This window comes from Camarhynchus parvulus, chromosome 20, assembly GCF_901933205.1.
Source record: "Camarhynchus parvulus chromosome 20, STF_HiC, whole genome shotgun sequence".
NCBI classification, from domain to species: domain Eukaryota; kingdom Metazoa; phylum Chordata; class Aves; order Passeriformes; family Thraupidae; genus Camarhynchus; species Camarhynchus parvulus.
In genome coordinates this window covers 14,245,048-14,262,499 of record NC_044590.1, presented here as the reverse complement: position 1 = coordinate 14,262,499, position 17,452 = coordinate 14,245,048, and the positions used below count along the sequence as shown (strand labels likewise).

Below are 17,452 nucleotides of genomic sequence, written 5' to 3'. Positions count from 1 at the left end.
AAAGACTTATTACTCTTGATTACTTGTTTAGACTTCACTTCCAAATGTGTATTTAGTTATTCATTTAAGGTCTTCAAGAACATTAAGAAAAACGTCTAACTGATTCAAGGTTGATTATATATATATTAGTTTATATTGAATACTAGTAGCTTGGTGACCCAGATTGCAGTGAGTAGTTCCAGCACAGGTGCCCCTGCTCAACAGCTGGCAGAGGTTGTACCTGGCTGAGATATGAATGACTGAGGAGCAGCTGGGAAATACTTGTTAGCTGCATTATTGGATTCATGATGTTTGCAAATGCTACTCTTCCCTTATGTTCGAAACAGCTCAGTCCTACTTCTAGATCCAAGAGGATGCCTCAGGGCCGAACCATTCCACCAATGGGACCTGAAACCAAAGTGTATGTGGTCTGGGTGGAACGTTATGATGATATAGGTATGTACAACTTCTGACTGTTCACTAAAGTAACAACAGGGCAGGAACCAGAGGAAAAACCCTTTTTCCTTTTTTTTTTTTTTTAATTAAATAAAATGCTAGATCATGGAACCACAGACTGGTTTGAATTGGAGGGGACCTTAAAGCTCATCCAACCCCCTTCCATGTGCAGGGACACCTTCCACTAAACCAGGTTGCTCCAAGCTCCATCCAGCCTGAACCCTTCCAGGGATGGGGAAGCCACAGCTTCTGTGGGCAACGTATGCCAGGCCCTCACCACCCTCAGAATTAAAATAAGTCCTTATTAATGTCTATAACAACACTAAGATTCTGAATCAGTTCTTCAGTATTTGAGTTGTGATCCTTAAGGATGTACCTGAGTCGGTGGCATATGGAGGTCTGAAGTTTCCTTTAGCACTGCAGTACCTGTTAAATGCTGTGATGAACCTTCTTAAGCTCAGCACCCAAGGCAGGTGTGTTCCACTGCTTTTGAGTCCTCCTTGGCTGTTGTCTCCTATGAGTGGATCTGGTTTTCTTCCTTTAAAAAAATGGCTTCTGACACCTGCTGCTTCTGTGCTGGAGGGATCGTCATCCTCCTTGGTGTGGTGGCACCTTTGGAACTCCATATTCTCTCATCAGGGGAGGACTTGTTTGTTCTGCACTCAGGGTGCCTGCTCCATGCTCCTTTTCTGCTGTGTTGCTCAGGCAAGCTCTGGCTCCTTGTGCAACTTTCTTAGTTTGGTGTTTCCTCTCTGCCTCAGGTTACTGCTGTTCTGGGAGAGACCCAGCTTTGCTTATCCTGTTACAGCCATGGCATGGCCATGGTGAGCAGCGTTGAGGAATTCTTTGTCCGCAGGAGTTTCTTGTGTGCTGGTTCCAAGCCATGGCCTGGCCTCAGTGCTATGTGAGAGCCTCTGTGCACTGGCCTAGCCCACCAGTGTCTGCAAGACTGGCCAGGAACTGCTGTTTTATTCTGTCTTTGATGTCTAATCCTGGTTCCCAGTCTGGCAGCAAGGGTGGACCTTAATTAAGGCCTTAGCTCCTTCCAGACTAAGGGAATAGGAGCAGCAATCAATAGGAAGCTTCCTGTTAAGTGTAGATAGAAATTCTCGGGAAGACCACCTTGTCCACAGCATGTCCCTCAGAGCCTTACTGAGATCAGGAAGCAAACAGCAAGTTCTGCATCATCATTTCTTTGTCCAGACATTGGCCCAGAGTGTGTTCCAAGCTGGTGTCCCTGACCCACTTCCTTCTTGGGTGGCAGTTGACCCCCTTCACTGCTGGGGCACCAGCTGTGCTACACAGGCACAACTGCTTGACTGTTTCTTTCAGCAGCCATAGGAATCTCCCAGAGTTCTGGGCCTGAAGCTGAAGACATGAGTTTGTGAGCCTCAGTAAGCCTGGCAGTTGGATGGAGGGGAGAGCAGCTCTTGGAAGTGACTCCTAGCCCAGAGGCCTCTGCCATATGCTCCTTATGTTCTTGGCTTTCGCCTTATGCTTCTGGTACATCTTTGAGTCTGGACGCTGAAAAGCTGTCACTTTATAGGCAAGGTTATCGCCCTGGGTCAACTGCCTGCCCTCCCTCTTGCTCCATCTCAGAGTGTGTCCGTGGCTTGCCATGATATCCCTCTGCTTGCTCCAGCTGTTGTGTGCACTTAGCATCCCAGCTTTGGTGGCCTCATCTGGATTTGGGCCTTAGGCTCCTTCTGCTGGAAGCACTCTACTGCTGCCTGAACTGTACTTTTGTGAGTAACCCTCAACATCTCTTAACCCATGAACAAGGTGTTGAGAAGTGCCAAATCCCCTTAAGGGACTCAAGTTCTTACTTTTTTCTCATTCACTTTCATTATCCAGTCTTTGTTACCAATTGCATGGCAGCAGAGTTGTAGATTATGGTAGAGATCCACAGAGCTTGGATTTGAGGAAGGATATCATGTTTGTGGGATCAGGGCTCAAGGGAACTGTAGGTGTGAGTGGTTGGCATTGTTCAATGCTCCTTGCAGTATTCTGGAGGCTGATCACTTGTGAATAGGTGAAGATGCAGTGAGCAATAATTGAAAAGATCTTTTTGTGGTTGAAGTAGTTCATCTCCTTCCTGCTTTCATGGTTCCTCTAGAGATTTTGACCTTTGGGTTGAGAGAATTTGAGGTTTGGGATCTCTTGAGTGCACATGGCTGAGGTGTGTATACCCTCCATGAATGCTGAAACTGGAAGCCAAAGATGCTAGCTGTGCAAGAACACTAGTGGTATAAATGCTTGACGACTGCATGGTTTTGACTGATGATAAATAATTCTTCCTTGTACACAAAAAAAAAAAAAAAAATCCGAAACTATATTAGATAAACTTTATAAACTTTGTTTGGTGCATCCTGTTCTTACAGAAAACTTCCCCCTCCCTGATCTGGTATCTGAGACTAGCACTGGTGTGGAAACCACAGCCAATAGTAGCACTTCCCTGAGGTAAGGCCACTTTTATTTTCATTATTTTTATTGATTTCTCAGTGGACTGGTTTTTGGTTGAAAAAGTGAAAGACTTCTTCATATCACTGCAGATAAAATATAAATTAGAGAACAGAAAATGTGCAGTATTATCTGAGGCTGTGATGAGCCTCCTTCCTGGCTGGCTCCCTTGTGAGGTGGTGTTGCCTCCGCTTGGGGCGTGGTGACCTGGATTGGGAACAGCACAGCGGCAACCCTCTCGCCACTCAGTCCAAGTACTCGCATGCACCAATGTGGTGGACGGTAAATGGCGTTTATTAACGGTTAGACAGGGTCATTTATAACAGGGGTTAACGGTCAACAACACGTGGGGCTAAGTAACGGTAAAGGGGAGGTGTTCTGTCTGCCCGTAACAACACGAGATCTTGCGGCCGGTCCCTGATCTCCCACATTTCCGCCCCCCCCTTTATGATTAATTAAAACCATAGAAAGTGTAAAGATTATAAAAACATAAAGGCTAGTGTATTGATACGTGGTAAAAAACTGACAACTGGTAAAAATGATGCAACATTTCCGTAACAAACTCGTCTCAGCTGTAAGTGTTTAACAAACAAAACGTTAACTCTTTCTAACTGTTTTTTAACAAACAATGCTAACTTGTTTAAAATGTAAGGCCCAAAATCAATGCCAGGAGCATTGCAGCAAGAGGGCCTAGTAAGGTGGAACCAAGGGCGGCCGGTCATGGGGACTGACTGAACCATGACTCAAGATATCTTTGCAGGGCTTCTTCCTCAGTTTTTTCCACTTTTGCAGAGGCTTCTCCCTGGTGATGTTTGGGATGTAAAATGCAGCTGGAGGAGCACTATCTGGATGGAGTAGGATGCTGAAGAATGGGTCCTGATGTGAAAATAAAACATTGATCTGCTCTGTTTCAGTCGTAGGGAAATGTAAGATAACAGCAATCAGAAATCAATCAGATAATACATATAACTAGTAACACATCTGAAGTCATACAATTACCGGTCACTACAACATTGAACTATCATCCCAGAGTCTGCGACAGCTGATGAACCTTAAAACAAAAGAGAACTGGAGTACTCATGTCCGGATTCATGTTTCTCCAAACTCCCTTTGAAAACAGGCTCTGCTGTCATATATGGTCAAATTGCCAAGCCAAAAGGACTTGAATACTTTTTGATGCAGAAAACATCTGGGCTGATTGTCAATCATTCCATTCAAGTAGAGCTAGAACTTGGCCAGAGTTCGAACTCTAATTGATGGACATCACTTACATTTTAAAACAAGACTCTTAAAAGCAGCAATTATGAATAGGAAACTTTAAGATGAAAGATCAATCAAACCATTATACAATTGAATCCCTCCGAAACTTTGAACCATGACTGAAACCATTCCTGTTGAGCCTCTCCCCCAGTCCTTCTCTGTGCCAACCTCTCTTTTAGTTTGGCCATGGAGTTTCTCATGACCCCAGTATGGTCTGCTGTTGGGCTGCTCGACGATTTGTCACGGCCTTGAGGAAGCGGGGTATACGGGTTGCGGGGGTGTCTAAGGATTCAGTCCTGCAAAATAAACTTCACGAGTTTCATCAGTTTCGCCCTGAAGGTCCGGTTTGACTGGCTTAAGCGGGCACCATTTAATTATACCATTTTTCTTAACGGCTGCATACCCTTGCCCTGTGAGTACCAGTCTCCAACCCTGTTCCCATTCTCCTAGTTCATTTTTAATTATGACCTGTGGGCCTTCCCCTGGTGCTCGGGTGGCCCAGTGCCTCTGGGCAGGGCTTTTTGTCTCGTCTCCCCTAGGGAACTGATTTAACGCTAGCAGAGCAGTTACCAGGATGCGCGCTTGGTCTTTTGGGGGAATGGAATTGGTAAAACCCTCTGTTTTTGCCAACACCTCTAGTTTAGCTTTCAGAGTTTGGTTTGCCCATTCAACAATGGCCCGTCCAGTACTATTGTATGGGATACCATGTACTAAAGTGATGCCCCATTTCGGAACAAATGCTTGGATCAATCTTGAGATAAAATTCGTGTCATTGTCCGTTTTGATCTGCCTCGGAACACCAGGCCATGCCATGGCCGTTAACCAGTGTTGGATGGTTGCTTTGGAGTCTGTTTTTTGATGTTGCGTGGCCACGATCACTCTGCTGTAGGTATCCACAGTCACCGCAAGCCATGCTCGAGGTTTTAGCAGCTGACATAATGTAAAGTCTGTCTGCCATATTTCAGCAGCTTTGAGGTCCCTGGGGTTGATGCTGCTGGACCACAGTGGTGATTTTTGGCAGTGGGGACATGAGGCGACAACGTGCTTCACGTCAGCAGCTGAGATCCTGCATTTCTTCGTGAGGGCTTTAGCTCTGATATGAAGGGATTCATGTAGTTGACGGGTGTCTCTCAGGGTCCACAGCCCTCTTGCGGCGGCATCTGCCTTGTTGTTGCCAATCTGGAAGAATCCCTTAACTGGATTGTGGCTGTTGACATGGATGATAGATACGGTGCCCTTTCGCGAACAAAGTGCCTCTTCTAGCATCGTCGCCACTGCGGACGCTGACACACCGGATCAAACCATGGCTAGACAGACCTTGGCCGCAAATATAGAGTCCGTTATGATGTTAAGGTGTTCTTCTGGGAACAGCCCACATGCTAGTACCACGGCGGCTGCTTCGAGTTGCTGGACCGAAAGCGTAGGATCTGTTGTTTTGATGCAACACCACTGCTCTCCTGACTGCCATACCACTGCTGCGGTGGAGGTTAAAGAAGATGCGTCCGTGAAGACCGTGGGTCCTGCTTGCGGCCGGTCAATTACCTTTGGTGGGAGGTTGATGTCGACAGTCGCCAGCAACTGCGTCCAAGGGGGTTTTGCTGCGTAGCGAGTTTCTCCTCCAAATCCAGTAAGGGCTATGGCTAGGTGCTCTGATATTGTTGATGACTGTGGAAAACTGTTTATGGAAGGGCAGATATATCCTGGTGAGTTCAATGCCCAAATGCCTCAGGGCAAGTTTCTTGCCTTTCATAATAAGGCTACTAAGGCACTCAACTCCCGGGGAAAAAGCGCATGATGGTTTTCCCAAGACCACCCATTGTATTCATTGGGCTTTGTCGGGAGGTCCTTGGGCTAGCGCTCCTTCTCCCCCTTTCTTTGTAAAGTGGACATACAAATCGACCGGCGCATCCGAGTCCCATCTGGTGAGCGTGCTCACCGACATCTGACGTTCGATAAAATTGAGCAAGCTTACCGCTTCTGGTGTCAGGGTCTTTTGTTCCCATGGGTTTTTCCCTTTTAGGAGGTCGTTTACGGGGTCCATGACCTCAGGAGGGATCAGGATGATGTTATGGAGCAATTGTAGGGATCCTACCAGCTGCTGCATGTCGTGGAGCGTCTTGACGTTTTGGTGGATTTTTATTTGGGGAGGAGTTTTGTAGGAATCCAAGAGTCCCACACCTAAAAAGGTCACGCACAGTCCCCTTTTTATCTTTGCACTCGCAATTTTGAACCCATTTGCTTTCAAAGTCTTTGAAACTGCAGTCACTAGCCGGTCTACTTGGCTCATTGATGGTGCGGCAATCAGGATGTCGTCCATGTACTGAATAATGATCGCAGTGGGATCGTTCTGCCGGACTGGCGCTAGTGCTTGGTCCACTGTGATTTGGCAAATGGCAGGGGAGTTGACCATTCCCTGAGGCAATACCCGCCATTGGAAGCGCAGGTTGGGCCGCTGGCTGTTTGGGAAGGTGATGGAAAAGGCAAACCGTTCTTTGTCTTCGTCGTGCAGGGGGATGGAGAAGAAGCAGTCTTTGATATCAAGCACTGCACAGGGTTGTCCTCTTGGTACCATTGAATTCATTGGCAACAAAGTTTGTACAGGACCCATTGACCCATTGGCTGGATTTTTTTGTTCACCTCTCGTAGGTCATGTAAGAGACGGAAGCCTTCACCAGACCGTTTGGGTATAACAAAGATTGGGGTGTTCCACTGGCTTGTGGAGGGTTCAGTGTGGTTTTGCTGCATCTCCTGGGTAATTAATTCAAGAAGGGCAGTCATTCGAGGCTTTGATAAGGGCCACTGCTCAACCCATACTGGGTCCAGTGATTTCCGTGTTAATTTGATGGGTAGCTGCGGGTATGCGGCAGTGGCCCTTAGAATAAATTTGTCATTCTGACATCCAACGGGGTTAGGGCATCCCTCCCTAACAAGGGTGGACATTCTGACATGACATATGTGGAAAGGGTGATGGTTCTCCCCAGTCTCCTTTCAGTGCAAAGCATTACTGCTACCAGCTGGGTGCTTTTTCAGGCCCGACACAGCCCTCCAACTCCGCCTACCACGGGGGCTTCTTCCAACCTCCATTGTGAAGGCCAGTGTATGTTTGGAATAATGGTGACATCTGATCCCATGTCAATCCAAAAGGGAAGGCAGATAGCAGAACCATCAGGGTTGTTATAGAGACGGCAAACAGCCCACACTGTCAGTGGGTGTTTGCCGACCTTCACAGCAAAAGCCACCCATGGGTCTCGCTCCCACGCCTTCATGGCCAGGGCCACCCAGGGACCTCGCTCCCAGGGAGCCATTCTTGGTATTCCTGCGGTGTGGATGGGTTTGGCTGGGTCGTTGGCTGAGCTGTGAAGTTGACCGTGGGAGGGGGCAATGGGTGCGTGAGTCCCTGTTGACAATTGGCACAACCGGGCCGCTTCATGTTCCAGGTGGGAGGGGGCTGTGTGCGGCCCGGGTGCCCCCTCCCCCTCCCGTTTTCCTGATATTTGGTTTTGCAATCTGTAGCAATATGCCCCTTCTTTCCACATGCCCAGCATGGCCCCCTAGATTTCATCTGACGTGGGGGAACGGCTGTTGGTGGGTAGCCTGACTGAGGGCAGTTCGCTGCGACGTGACCTGCCTGGCCACACTTAAGGCATGTCATCACACTGGTTATCACAGTGCAGACAGCTGCCTGAATTGGGGCTAGATGCTCCTCTCTCACGACATGCCTGATCATGTCTGCGATGGTAGACCCGGGCGGTAGCGACCGTAAGATGTCCTTGGTAGCGGTATTACACTGTTGGCGCAAACAGTCCGCTAACACGGGGCCCTTTGCTTCCGATGGCGGGGCTAAGGAGTCAAGTGCTGCCTGGAGGTGGTCCACAAACTGCGTGAAGCTTTCGCTTTCGTTCTGCTTTATAGTAGACCATGGCAATGGTCTGGCAGTAACTTTAGATGCAGAGCGAATAGCCTCTCTGGCAGCACGGGTTGTTGTCATGACCTCATGGGCCCGAAGGCCCTCAGCCTGCGCCTGGGGAGTGATCATGGTTGGGTCTGTGCCCATTAAGCGCTGTATGCTGGAACCATGTAGCGGGTGGTCTGCCCCAGTCACTAAGGCCAGTTGCCTTGCACAGTTGTCCTCCCATTCTTGTTTAAAAACAATCATCCCTGCCCCATCAAAAATTAATCTGCATATTTGTTTGATGTCAAATGGGAGCATGTCATCCCCTCCAAAAACGTTATCAATAAGAGTGGAGACCATTGCTGAATTAATCCCCCATCTGCAATTGCTTTAACAATTGCCTGTACATCCTTGGGGTCTACTGGCGTATAGGTTTTCTGGTTTCCGCCCGGCCCCCCCACTCAGATGGGAAACGCTAGCGTGGCTGATGGGGCCCACTCGGCACATGCTATTTTTATTTTCCTCCATTCGGTAAGAGGAACTCATTCTTTTTTCCCCTTGACCCAAGCCGGAGGATTGTGATGGCTACCCTTGTGTGCTCTCACTCTTTTCATCAGAATCGGAATCAGAATCGGGATCGAGATCAGCAGTAGACCACTTGTGGAACCACTCGTCCCAGCTCGAGTCCGACTTGGGTCTGGAACTCAACTGACTGGAGACTTCCGGGCTCCAGGACCTTTTCATCAGGCTTTGACTGTGCCCCTTTTTCTTAGCATTGGGCCACTCCCTCCCTTCTAGACTCACCCTGCCTCCTGCTGGGGAAGGCTAGTGTCTTGTAAGAATGAGATTTCAAACACCCGCTCCGAGCAGCATCAGCTCCCCCTCCGTGTCTTTCCCTTCCTTTTTGCCCACGCATGTCTGCACTGTCCTGCAGACCCTCTTCGTCCCTGCCGACCGTGTCCGCGTCCCCCCTCTGGGGCCGGCCACCCTCTGATTCCAAGTCAATGGCCGTGCCCTGCGCCTCTGAGTTAACGGCTGCACCTTGCGCTTCCTCTAACAGCCTGTCCCAAAATGACTGCTTTTTTCCCACAGCTGGCGCGCCTGGGCTCGGGAGCTGCGAAGAGTGTCCCCGTGGCTGTAAATCCCCACACTTGGCAAACTCATGATCATCCGCTGTCTGTGCGGCCACCCCCTCACCCAGCCGGGGCCCCGCCTGCAAACAGTCCTGCGCGGCTTTCCACATTTCCCGCTCCTGCCGAACTTTTCGCAGAGCCTGTATGACTCTTCCCGATAATTTAAGGTTTTGCCCCAAGCCTGAGGACATGGCCTCCTCAGCTAGGGCCTCGGTACACCTATCCCACACCTCCGGGTGGAGAATATCCACCGGCTGCCCAATTACCCCAGTCCGCAGGAGCCTCGATACTATGAGGACAAAATCTCCTGGCTTGCAGTCAATACCCCACTGCCTATGCACCTGAAAAACGACCTTCGCGAGTGACTCCATTCTTTGTCGCTGCTCTGGGAGCGTTCTCCCCGCCGAAGTTGGTCCAGCCGCTGCGGCCACTGTTCACCCGTCCAGGTGACCCCTGTCCCCCGGGCAGTGGGTCCCGGGTTTTGGCACCACTTTGTTGCCTCTGCTTGGGGTGTGGCAACCTGGATTGGGAACATCACGGCGGCAACCCTCTTGCCACTCGGTCCAAGTGCTCGCATGCACCAATGTGGTGGACGGTAAATGGCGTTTATTAATGGTTAGACAGGGTCATTTATAACAGGGGTTAACGGTCAACAACACGTGGGGCTAAGTAATGGTAAAGGGGAGGGGTTCTGTCTGCCCGTAACAACGCGAGAGCTTGCGGCCGGTCCCTGATCTCCCACAGGTGGTTAATGCTGCATACACACTGTACCCTGGCTGCAGGGCTCTCCAGTCCTGTGGGGACAGAGATCATAGGCATGGCACAACTGACAGAGCCCTTCTGAGGGTTCAGAATATGCCCCAGGATCCTGCTGCCTTAGACATGAGGCATTTTAAAACTTTCTTTTAACACTTAAAGGGGTCATTAATTGAAATGGTGCTTTAAAACTGATTCAACAATTGTGTTTTTCCCTTAAGATCTACCATTCCTGAGAAGGAAGTTCCTGTGATCTTCATCCATCCTCTAAACACTGGCTTATTCAGGATAAAACTACAAGGAGCAACTGGGAAATTCAACATGGTTATCCCGCTGGTGGATGGAATGATAGTCAGTAGGAGAGCTCTTGGTAAGCTAAAGGGTTTTAGGAATGTTCATGTTATTGGCTTTTTTAATAATAATGATATATCTGCAAAGTACGTGGTCTGGAATCTTTCTTTGGAAAAAGTGTTAGGCATTGCTGAACAAATGAAAGCCATGCTTTTTGCAGCAGCAGTGGCAGCAGGAACAGCAGAGGGAGCAGGTGGGCAGCAGTTGGCTGCCAGAATAGCAGAAAAGAGTGTTGGAAGTAGGAACAGGACCTGTTTAAATAGGAGAGGTCCAAAATGTGACCCTGGTATTTAGCACAGAGAACCAAGGTGCACCAGAGGGTGCTATGGAATTTGTTACTTTGCTGGCATGCTGTGTGTTCCTTCTGGTTTAGAAGCCAGACAGGGATTAAAACCACAGCAATTGAGGATTTTCTTGTGTTCAATAAAAATACCATGCAGGTGTGTGTTAACAGGTTCCATGTGTGCCCTCTGCCTTTTCCTCTGTTCCTGGATAGATTCATGGACCTGTCCTGGTATTGGTGCTATTTAGCTTCAGTAACTGGAAGTCCCTACCCAGCAAGAGCAGTACACAGGACAGAGTAAAATGAAGTGATGAACATTAGGATACCTGTACATACCTGCTGTTGGAGGTGACTTTCAGATTCTGGGGCTTGTATGCTTAATTCAGTGATTGGCAAATTGAAGCCAGACCTGGGCCCTTAAATAACATTTATGAATTCAGCTGATGACAGTGGCTTTTACTGAAAAACTATCAGGTATGTTTTCCTAGAGTTGGGCTTGTTTTTCTGCTGCGTCAGGACTGTTAATATAGTGAAATTTTTCTCATCTAGTTCAGCAGGTGTAGTTTGTGTGCAGCGAGGTCGTCTACATGTTTCTGTCTTTAAGAAGGAGCTTGTGAAACAGCAAAGGGGATAAGGGATACTTGCTTCCTTAGAAGCATAGAAATTTCCTTTCAGAATAAAATAAGATAAAGGTAGCTGCCAGCTTTTGAGTGCTTCTACTTTGATTCCCTGCCTCCTCCTCCATCTGCATCCAGCAGTGTGAGTTACAGAGGGGTGACAAAAGTGACAAGGCAGTGAGGGGAAGAAAAACTTGTTTGCAGCCACAACCCATCAGGTCTTTCCTCATCTCCTTTCCAAGGCAAAGGCTCTGCAATTCCTACTGGAAAAAGGTACTGACAGGTACTTTTTTCATTCTCAGGGCTCCCCTGGAATTACCTGGTATGACCTCAGGGCCCACTTAAGGTCCAGATGTGCGGCATAGCTGGGGCTGTTGGTACTGTGACTCTTGTATTGGCTACCCTGGGTTTGTGCTCTTGTCCTGAGGGTGCTTCTTCCAGGCAGCTGCTTGGCTCTTAGCAAAGCAGAGGATACTCCTCCTCTAGTCAGTTTAGGGTACCACTGAATGAGTCCCTTTCTTCCTTCTTTACAGTGAAGGTCATTACAAACCTGGGGACCATGGCTGTCTGTTATCAACTGTTCATGGAGTTAAGTTCTTGAGTTGGTGGTGCTGAACATCTTCCCTGGGTTTAGATGGGACAGAACCCAAAATTCTCTTTGCCTGGGAGGCCAGAAGAGGCATGCAGGACTGAATTTAAACTTGATTCAAATGTTGTTTCTTTTTCAGGTTTTCTAGTGAGACAGACAGTAATAAATATTTGTCGGAGAAAGAGGCTGGAAAGTGACTCATACAACCCCCCCCACGTCCGCCGAAAACAGAAAATAGCAGATATTGTCAATAAATACCGGAACAGGCAGCTGGAGCCAGAGTTTTATACCTCACTTTTCCAGGAGGTTGGGCTCAAGAACTGCAACCCCTAGGTCATTATCCTTCCAGGACAATTAGATCAGAGGTTGGTGGCTACATGAATGAAAACAGTTTAATAACAACAACAAATTTTCTCAGCCCTCCAGAATTCAGGAAATCATGTTCTAGCACAAGTCAGCAGATACCATGTGGGAGGAATGAGAAATGAATCTGAAGCATTGCAGTTGGGATATTGAATTGATTCACCTACCCTCAGAAGATTACTGAATTCTAGTCTTCCTGGATGCTAGCAAAATAATCTTTTCACCCAGTCATCCTTTCCCGACTAATTAGGAACTGTAGGTGTCTTGCTCTGAGGGGAAAACAATCAAAGTAAGGCCATCTCTGCATATGAGGATGGAAATAAGAATACAAACCAACCTGCCATTAGATGCCTTGCTACACGTGGACCACGTGTCCAAGGGCAAGAGAGCAGGATCTTTCCTTGGAGGAGGAGTCTGTTCCAGAGCATTAATTTCCCCTGTAAGAACTTCAAAGACATTTTGAGTCCCCCTTCAGTGCTCCACAGAAGATCCTTCACTGGGTGTAACCCATCTGTGTACCAGAAGCCAGAGGAGGAAGATGACTTGGAAGAAGCAGGCCCTGAAAGCCAAAGCCCAGATGCTGTATGTGGCCACTCCCACCAGGGCTCCAAGTGAGTCCATCTGCATATGAGGCAACCACCATCACCTGAAATTAACTGACTTTCCAAAAAGAGTTATTATTGGATAGAGCTTTTGATTCTATAAAAGCGAGGTTATGACTTTCAAGTCTGTTGCAAAATGTCACATTTAATTTCAGTAGTTTGATTTTTATGTTTTAATTTTTTTATGCAACTACTTAATTTATTTTCAAGTGTCTGTATCACCTCCTCACCATTTCCATAAAAAGTATAAACATCACTTGCCTTCCTTCCATTGGATTGAAATCTGAGATTTTGGGGCTGTCTCCTCCCTGTTATTTATAGCATGAGCAGTTTTTGCAGCTTCTACAACACTTTTCAGAAGCTCCTATTAAACAGACTAAACAACTCAAAAAGAAAATTCACAAATTCATCTTTTCCCTATTAATTCCAATGCCATGAAAACCCCTTTGGAGTTACAATTCACATTGTTTTGAATCTCCTGTATGTTCTTATGTTCGGCAGCAGTGCTTCTCTTCCACCTAGGTCAGGAGTTTTTATTTTCAGCCTGTGGCTTTGATGTGTTCAGGACTCAAAGGATGTGCTGGGAAGAGATGTTTACAGCTACGGTTGGTATCTCAGGTGTGGTGGGCGCGGGCAGCCTTGGGAGCACCTCTGGATCCCGGCGCATCCCAGCTGGTGTTGTTGCAGTGCATTGTGGCTGACACTCCTGGGGAGGTGCAGCATGACAGCAGCAGGATCCTGATGCTTCCAGCACCAGGTAATGGAAGAGGATGAGTGAGCAGGAATTTGGGGAACTCTTCACATTATTTTCAAAGTGGTTTTAATAACAGTGCTATGCATTGCAGTAATACTTGTCAGGCATTGGATTTTGATATTTCAGATCTACTTTTTGCGACAGTTCTGACCTGAAGCGGTCTTAATTGTTTCATTACAGCTTATCTGCCAAGGACAGACCTCGCTCCTGGCTTTCCTTGTGGTTTTTCACAAAGAGTTCATGGAAACAGGCCCCTAAAAATACATGTGAAAGGGCTTTGAGGTGGTCAATCAAGGTGATGTGTGCTTGTTGCAGGGAACAAGTGCACTGTCTTCTCAATTCAGGAGCTCTGGAATTTGATCCAGATGAATAAAAAGTGAAAAAATGAAACCACCCAAAGAAAACCCCTGTATCAGGATGTGTGCTGGCTGGCCCATACCTGTGTGCTGCCCAGGTGGCATGTGGCAGAAGGAGCTCCAGGTCAGTGTTTGGGTACATTGGCCAAGCTGTGCAGGGAACTTGGACAGCCTCATTCCTCTGCCAAACTCTTGCCAGGAGCAATTTAATGCATGGACGCTAAATTTACCCACGCTGTATATGTACCTATGGGAGCTAATTAATGGCCAAACACACTTGAGCCCACTGGTTTAAAAGGCATGAGCAATGCATGTGTAACCAATAAACATCCTGAGCAGCCCCTGTGTCTGCACACTGACAGTGTAAAAGGAACCCCACCTACTATGGCTGAGTGTTACAGCCCTGGCAGATGCAGCGCAGCTGCCAGGTAGTCAGGAGCAGTCACAAATGCAAATGGGCCTTGGGGCAAACCCTGAGTGGTTTCTGACAGGGATAGTCAAGTAGACTGTCTTAAGATTTACTTTCTTTAAAAAGACCTGTGCTTGGTTGAAGGGTTGTCTTGGGTCTATTTCCATGTTCACCTAAAAACATGCATGGGAGCAGTAACAGCTATGAGAGCCATATGACTTGGCAGGAGTCTGGAAAGAAGGGAACTTGGGCACATTGTGGCCACTCCCAGTGCCAGGGGATGGATGTATCATGGATCATCTGAGTTGTAGAACCAGCCGGTGAGCAGGTTACAGGTGGTGTGACATGGCTGTACGTGGTGGGATTGGCTCTCTGGAAAGTTGAGCCTTCAGGAAAATCACAGTTCACTATAAAAATGTGATGCAAAACTGCTGCCTGCCCTCATGGTTTGGGTGCTGGTCACAGCAGTGGGCACCCTGGGCAGACTGTGCCAGTGCAGGGGTGCATGCAGGGACTGTCACTCCTTCCCCAGGATATGTGGAGGTCTCAGGCTTCATAACAAAATGCACCCCACCAGTCTGGGAATTACATCCTTCCCTCTGAAAGTCTGACCAAATTCCAATGGCTTTAGCTAGTCCAGGGTACTGTCTTGAGAGCTTTTCCCCTGAAGGGTCAGAGCTAATGAGGTTTATTTCCATGATGACTTGCAAGAGTTATCCAAGAATCTAGATTTTTTTTTTCTGCATAGAATTCCTGACTTGATGCGTGAGTGGCTTGGGTCAGCATCCCTGTCCATCAGAGGGGATGAGGGCTAACACCACCCCTCAGCACTCAACCTGCAAGTGTTCCACAGTAATTAACCTGGGGACGCTTTTCATCCAGCCTTTCAGTTTGAGTTCATAATTCTGTTTAAACAGAGCAGGAAGTGACCACTGTTACATTGTTAAACACAGTGTTGAATTTCCATTTTAGTACCTTAATAGAGGCTTTTAAAGAAAAGCCATTCTTTTAAAGGTACTTCTAGGAGGGCATTAGAACCTTACAGCAAGCAGGAGAGGGGGAGGATGGTGCCTGTGGAAATTGGTGCATCTGTGGGTAGCAGTGTGCAAGGCTGGAGGGAGGAGCAGCCCTGGCTGCCCCAGGCCATACCTGCTGGGTGCTCCGTAGGACACAGTGTTTCTTTTCACAAGGTTCTGGGTGCCCAGGAAGAGGACAAAACTAAATTTGAGCCTCACAGACAAATTTGATGCATTTTCCTGATTGTGTAATTGAGTGATACCTTTGAAGGCAAACACAGCCCTTTTCCCCATGGATTTAGCAGGAGCAATTAGAAGTGAGAATGCCAGATATCATGTGCTTCAATCATAGACAATTTGTATTAATTCCTATATGTTGCCAAGATATGAACGTTCTGTTCTTACTGTATTTTTCTGTAAATATTCCTGGCGCTAAGTTGTAAAGTAAAGGTAAAATGTAAATATGAAGATGTGAACTATGTTCCGTTGTCTCTAGTACTTTCTCTCTTATTTGTTTAGGGAAGGCACACAAAGGCTTGTTTGTATTTATGCCAATTCTTTGTCCAGAAGAAACACATCAAATATTGAATGTAACACAATTAGTCCAATAAATTTTAAAGATTCTTATCTAGTAACTTTGCACTGGTCAATTTTTAGTATTTTCCAAACCTTGGTTGAAATTCTCCAATGGAGATGTTTCCCAGGACAACGGGAGATAGAGGGTGTGCAGAATTGCACACCCTCTGCCCCTCAGTATCTCGGGGAACAGTGAGGCTCATAGGTAAGAAAATCATGTTGCATCTCAATAGTCTGGAGAGTGAAAACATTAAAGTGACTTTTGAAGGGAGCCTGATGCTCCTACCAGTATTCTCCAGTCACTCCATGTGCTGCTTCCCATCTCAGTGTGGACACCCATCCAGACAGGGAGGAGCCATGTGCTTCAGGTGCAGAGTCCTGTGAGGGTGAGGGTTCTGCTGTCTGGGCAGACAGGGGAGAAAGGAGAGAACTCCTCAGCTTTGGATTTGGAGAGGAGCTGTGCAGCACTGGGGCCTGTGTCCCACGAGGGTGATGCACCCAGTGAGCCCTGGGGAACTGGTGGATTAGAGAGAGGGTTTGCTGGTGCCATCCAGCCAGATCCCCATGGACCATCTCTGAGCTCCTTAAGGAGGGGATGAGTTCCCAGTGTGGGTCAGGGCTGCAGGACTTGCATGTGTTGGTCTTTGCTGCTGCAGTGCAGGGGCTGTTTCTCTGGCAGGGGCCCTGTGCTGTCCCTGGGATTTCACCTTTGCAGCAGCTCTGGTGCTTTGCCCAAGCTGCCCAACCTGAGGACTAGAACAAAAACACTGAAGTGACTGTCCATAGACCTCAAGCTGGGATATAGGAACATTTGTTTTCCTGTTGGCTTCATCTTCAGTAACTTCAGCTGGTGCCACCCACCCAAGCTCCTCACCACAATACTTCAGGGAAGGTGTGGTGGCTTCAGAGAGAACCCTTCGGATGTTCTCTCCCAAATTTGCCCTAAACCAGGATAGAAGGTTAAGGCAGGTCCCACAATGATCTCTGAAGAATCACAAACGTGAGTGATAAACAGTTGAGTATCTTCCTCCGCAGTCCCAAATTGCACGGTCAGGCGCAGGAAGGGCATTCTGGGGCTGGTTTGGAGCCTGATGCTTTCTTCTTTCCTACTGGGGAGGGATTGATACTCCCAGCTGTTTTGGGAGGCTGGAAATCTCACCTAAGGGTTTGGGTTGGAAGTGGGTCTCCATCAGCCAAGTTTTGGAGCAGGTGGTGTTTGGCAGATGGGGCCTGTGTAGGTGCACAGTGGGGAACAACCTTCCTCTCTGAGCCCAGGAACTCAAAGGCAACTCCAGTGGCCTCCAGGTCCTCAGGGCAGGAGGGCCCAGCCAGAAGCAGCTCCTTGGTTTCTGTGAAAGGTCCCCCATGCCCCTCAGGTGCTCCATTCCATGTGAGTGGAGGGACCTGGCACCACCAGGTGATTGCTGCAAGAACAGGAATAATAAATCCTGGGATGAGGCAGGAGTGGCCGCAGTGTGAAGCAGCCCTGGCTGTACCCTCTGCCCCAGTCAGAAATGAGATTTAACTTCTAAATTGTTAATGAAGGGGAGCTGCTCTGTGGGGCACGCATCAGCTGGCAGCACCCCATGTCAAGCAGAGG

At 47.9% G+C, this 17,452-nt stretch overlaps 1 protein-coding gene across 1 annotated transcript in view; it reads left to right on the top strand.

Annotated features, from left to right (window-relative positions):
• RALGAPB (Ral GTPase activating protein non-catalytic beta subunit) overlaps positions 1-15,907 on the top strand; it is a 70,215-nt gene extending 54,308 nt beyond the window's left edge. The window contains exons 27-30 of the mRNA XM_030963179.1: positions 327-435; positions 2,817-2,895; positions 10,158-10,306; positions 11,916-15,907. Of these exons, the coding sequence (XP_030819039.1) occupies positions 327-435; positions 2,817-2,895; positions 10,158-10,306; positions 11,916-12,109 (531 nt within the window). The 3' untranslated portion in view covers positions 12,110-15,907. The remainder of the gene's footprint in view (positions 1-326; positions 436-2,816; positions 2,896-10,157; positions 10,307-11,915) is intronic.
• The last annotated feature ends 1,545 nt before the right edge of the window (positions 15,908-17,452 follow it).